Source organism: Gossypium arboreum, chromosome 4 (assembly GCF_025698485.1).
Source record: "Gossypium arboreum isolate Shixiya-1 chromosome 4, ASM2569848v2, whole genome shotgun sequence".
Lineage (NCBI taxonomy): Eukaryota > Viridiplantae > Streptophyta > Magnoliopsida > Malvales > Malvaceae > Gossypium > Gossypium arboreum.
The window spans coordinates 117,865,632-117,868,495 of NC_069073.1; the positions used below are offsets into that span (position 1 = coordinate 117,865,632).

The following is a 2,864-nucleotide window of genomic DNA, read 5'->3' on the forward strand; positions in this document are numbered from 1 at the left end:
ATGAGGGATAAGTCTTTGGAGTTGCGTTTCCGTCAGGTAGAGGATGGTGTTACAACCGATTTTGAGATTAACAGTAAAGGGGTATTGTATTTTCCCGGTTGGATTTGTGTACCGAATGATGAAGGTTTGAGACTGTTGATTTTGAGAGAGGCGCATAGTAGCCCTTATGTTATGCATCTCGGTGGGAACAAGATGTACCGAGATCTCCGAGAGTTGTCCTGGTGGCCAGGATTAAAACGTGAGGTTACCAACTTTGTGCTCGTTGTTTGACTTGTCAATAGGTAAAGGCTGAGCATCAGTTACCTTTGGGTTTGCTGCAGTCGGTTAAGATACCAATGTGGACATGGGAGCGAGTAACGATAGACTTCGTTAGTGGGTTGCCCCTAACACCTACTAAGAAGGATCCTGTTTGGGTCGTCGTGGACCGATTGACCAAGGCTGCATATTTTATTCTTGTAAGGACATGCTTTTCCCTACAGAAGTTGGCCAAACTTTACATTTCTGAGATAGTGAGGCTACATGGGGTACCTATCTCGATCATTTTTTATAGGGATCCTTATTTTATGTCTCGGTTCTGTGGAAAACTTCATGAGGCTCTGCGTTCGAGGTTAGACTTCAGTACTACTTTCCATCCTTAGACAGATGGTCAGTTAGAAAGGGTGATCCAAATACTGGAGGACATGTTAAGAGGTTGTATTATCGACTTCCAAGGTAGTTAGGAGGAGTACTTGCCTTTAGTAGAGTTCGCTTACAACATTAGCTATCAGTTTAGTATACGGATGGCACCTTACGAGGCACTGTATAGTCATAAGTGTCGCACTCCCTTATTTTGGACTGAGTTGGGTGAGCGACTAGTTTTGGACCTAGAATTGGCATCAAAAACTGAGGATAAAGTTTGCTTGATTCAAGATCGTCTGAAAGCGGCTTCTGACAGACAGAAGTTCTATGCTGATTTGAAGAGGAAGGACATCGAGTATTCTATAGGGGATGTGGTTTTCCTTAAGGTCGCGCTATGGAAGAAAGTTTTGAGGTTCAGTCGCAAGGGCAAGCTAAGCCCTCGGTTTATTAGGCCGTACTGAATTCTGAAACTAGTGGGGCCAGTCGCATATCAGTTGGAGCTACCTCCAAAGTTAGACTGCATACATGATGTGTTCCATGTCTCGATGTTGAGATGCTACCGCTCTGATCCCACACACATTATGCCTGTGGAGGAGATTGAGGTTAGACCAGATCTAATGTTCGAGAAGGAGCCGGTTCAGATCTTAGATCGCAACGTTAAGGTTCTGCGTAGGAAATCTATCCCTTAAGTGAAGGTGTGTAACATCCCCTAACCCCGAAACATCGCCGGAACAAAGTTACGAGGCATTACCAGACGTATCAGGCAACTTATGAATAATTCACTAATAAAATAACATTCATAGCATAATTTAAATTATTAAATCCCTATATTAAACTATTCAAATCTAAATCTCACATTTAAGTGAAACGGGACTAGTTGAAGTATTCCAATATTATTATTATTATTATTATTATTATTATTATTACTATTATTATTTATTTTATTTTATTTTATTTTATTTCTTTTTATAAATTTAATGACATTTACGCTTATTTTTACATAAACCCCCTGCAATTAAACCATATTCATTTCAAACATAACCTATTCAACCAATTTATTTCACACATTTATTTTCTATTCTAAATACCTTCTAATCAACTTAATCAATATAATATTAATTTAAAATTATCATTGTACTAATTAAATTGAAATGAATAAACTTTTTTCATTATAATTCTTAAACTTGTAATACTAACATTTTAAACCATTTATATTCAAAACATAATAACATTTATACACATCCTATGTACATGCCACATTACCAAAAGAAAATATACATCACCAAAAGTTTGCTGAAGTCGGGTTTGGCTTTGGATGCTGGTTCAGAACTTGACTTCTACAACTTGCGCACGGAAACAACCGTACACTGAGTATGCATATACTCAGTGGTATCACTATAATTCAGTTTATAATTAAATACATTAAATCACACACATACTTTTACATTACAATCATCATCACTTAATCAACAATTCAATCTTTTTATTTTATCATTCGATTATATATATATATATATATATATATATATATATATCATTCTTATTTCTTTATTTCAATTCTCAACTTTCACATATGCCATATCATTCAAATTTAGTCTTATCAAGAGATTTATTTCATTTGCCCTATTAACTTGACTCGGACACGGCGGATACAGTTCCAACCAACACACCGATCGGCACATAGTGCCTCATCGGTCAAAGCGAGTAATAAAGAATAATGGCGATAAAGATGCGGTATCTGAGTATCTCATCGGAACAAATCAAAAGCGAATGATATGATATGATAAGATATGATGAGTCGGCACATAAGTGCTGATCGAAGAAGCGGCAAAAACCCGTACTCTTCCATATCCTATGGCATGCCAACTATATCCGACTAGCCCGACTAGTTAATAGGGTATTTAATTTATTTTCCAATATAATTTCAATTTCGATTCAATATTAATTATGTATTATTATTTCGATCAATTTTCACGGTAATATAATATTTCGTTTTCATCAAAATTTTACGATTCAATACGATATCGTAATATTATTGATAATTTTCACAATTCAATTCGATATTCGAAACAATATTCAGTATCCCATAATTCAGTTCAGTATCAATCTCAATTTTTAATACTCAATCACAAATTTATCAGTTCATTAAATACTTACCTTAAGATACTTACTACACATACATATTAAATTAAACATGTATTAATTATAAAGCTTGAGTTATAGTGATACAAACCAGAATTCTCTTC

At 35.2% G+C, this 2,864-nt stretch overlaps 1 protein-coding gene across 1 annotated transcript; it reads left to right on the forward strand.

Annotated features, from left to right (window-relative positions):
- LOC108485330 (uncharacterized) lies at positions 1–1,307 on the forward strand. Its single transcript, XM_017789147.1, has 5 exons — positions 1–243; positions 321–524; positions 639–711; positions 910–1,060; positions 1,172–1,307. The coding sequence occupies exons 1-5, from the start codon at positions 1–3 to the stop codon at positions 1,305–1,307; spliced, it is 807 nt and encodes a 268-aa protein (XP_017644636.1).
- Positions 1,308–2,864: the final 1,557 nt, after the last annotated feature.

Bases quoted from the DNA above. Each gene is read 5' to 3' on its own strand.
- LOC108485330 (XM_017789147.1), top strand. From the start codon at position 1: ATGAGGGATAAGTCTTTGGAGTTGCGTTTCCGTCAGGTAGAGGATGGT. The intron at 244-320 runs GTTACCAACTTT...GGTTTGCTGCAG, and splicing joins GGCCAGGATTAAAACGTGAG to TCGGTTAAGATACCAATGTG. The intron at 1,061-1,171 runs GTTTATTAGGCC...CTCGATGTTGAG, and splicing joins AAGGGCAAGCTAAGCCCTCG to ATGCTACCGCTCTGATCCCA.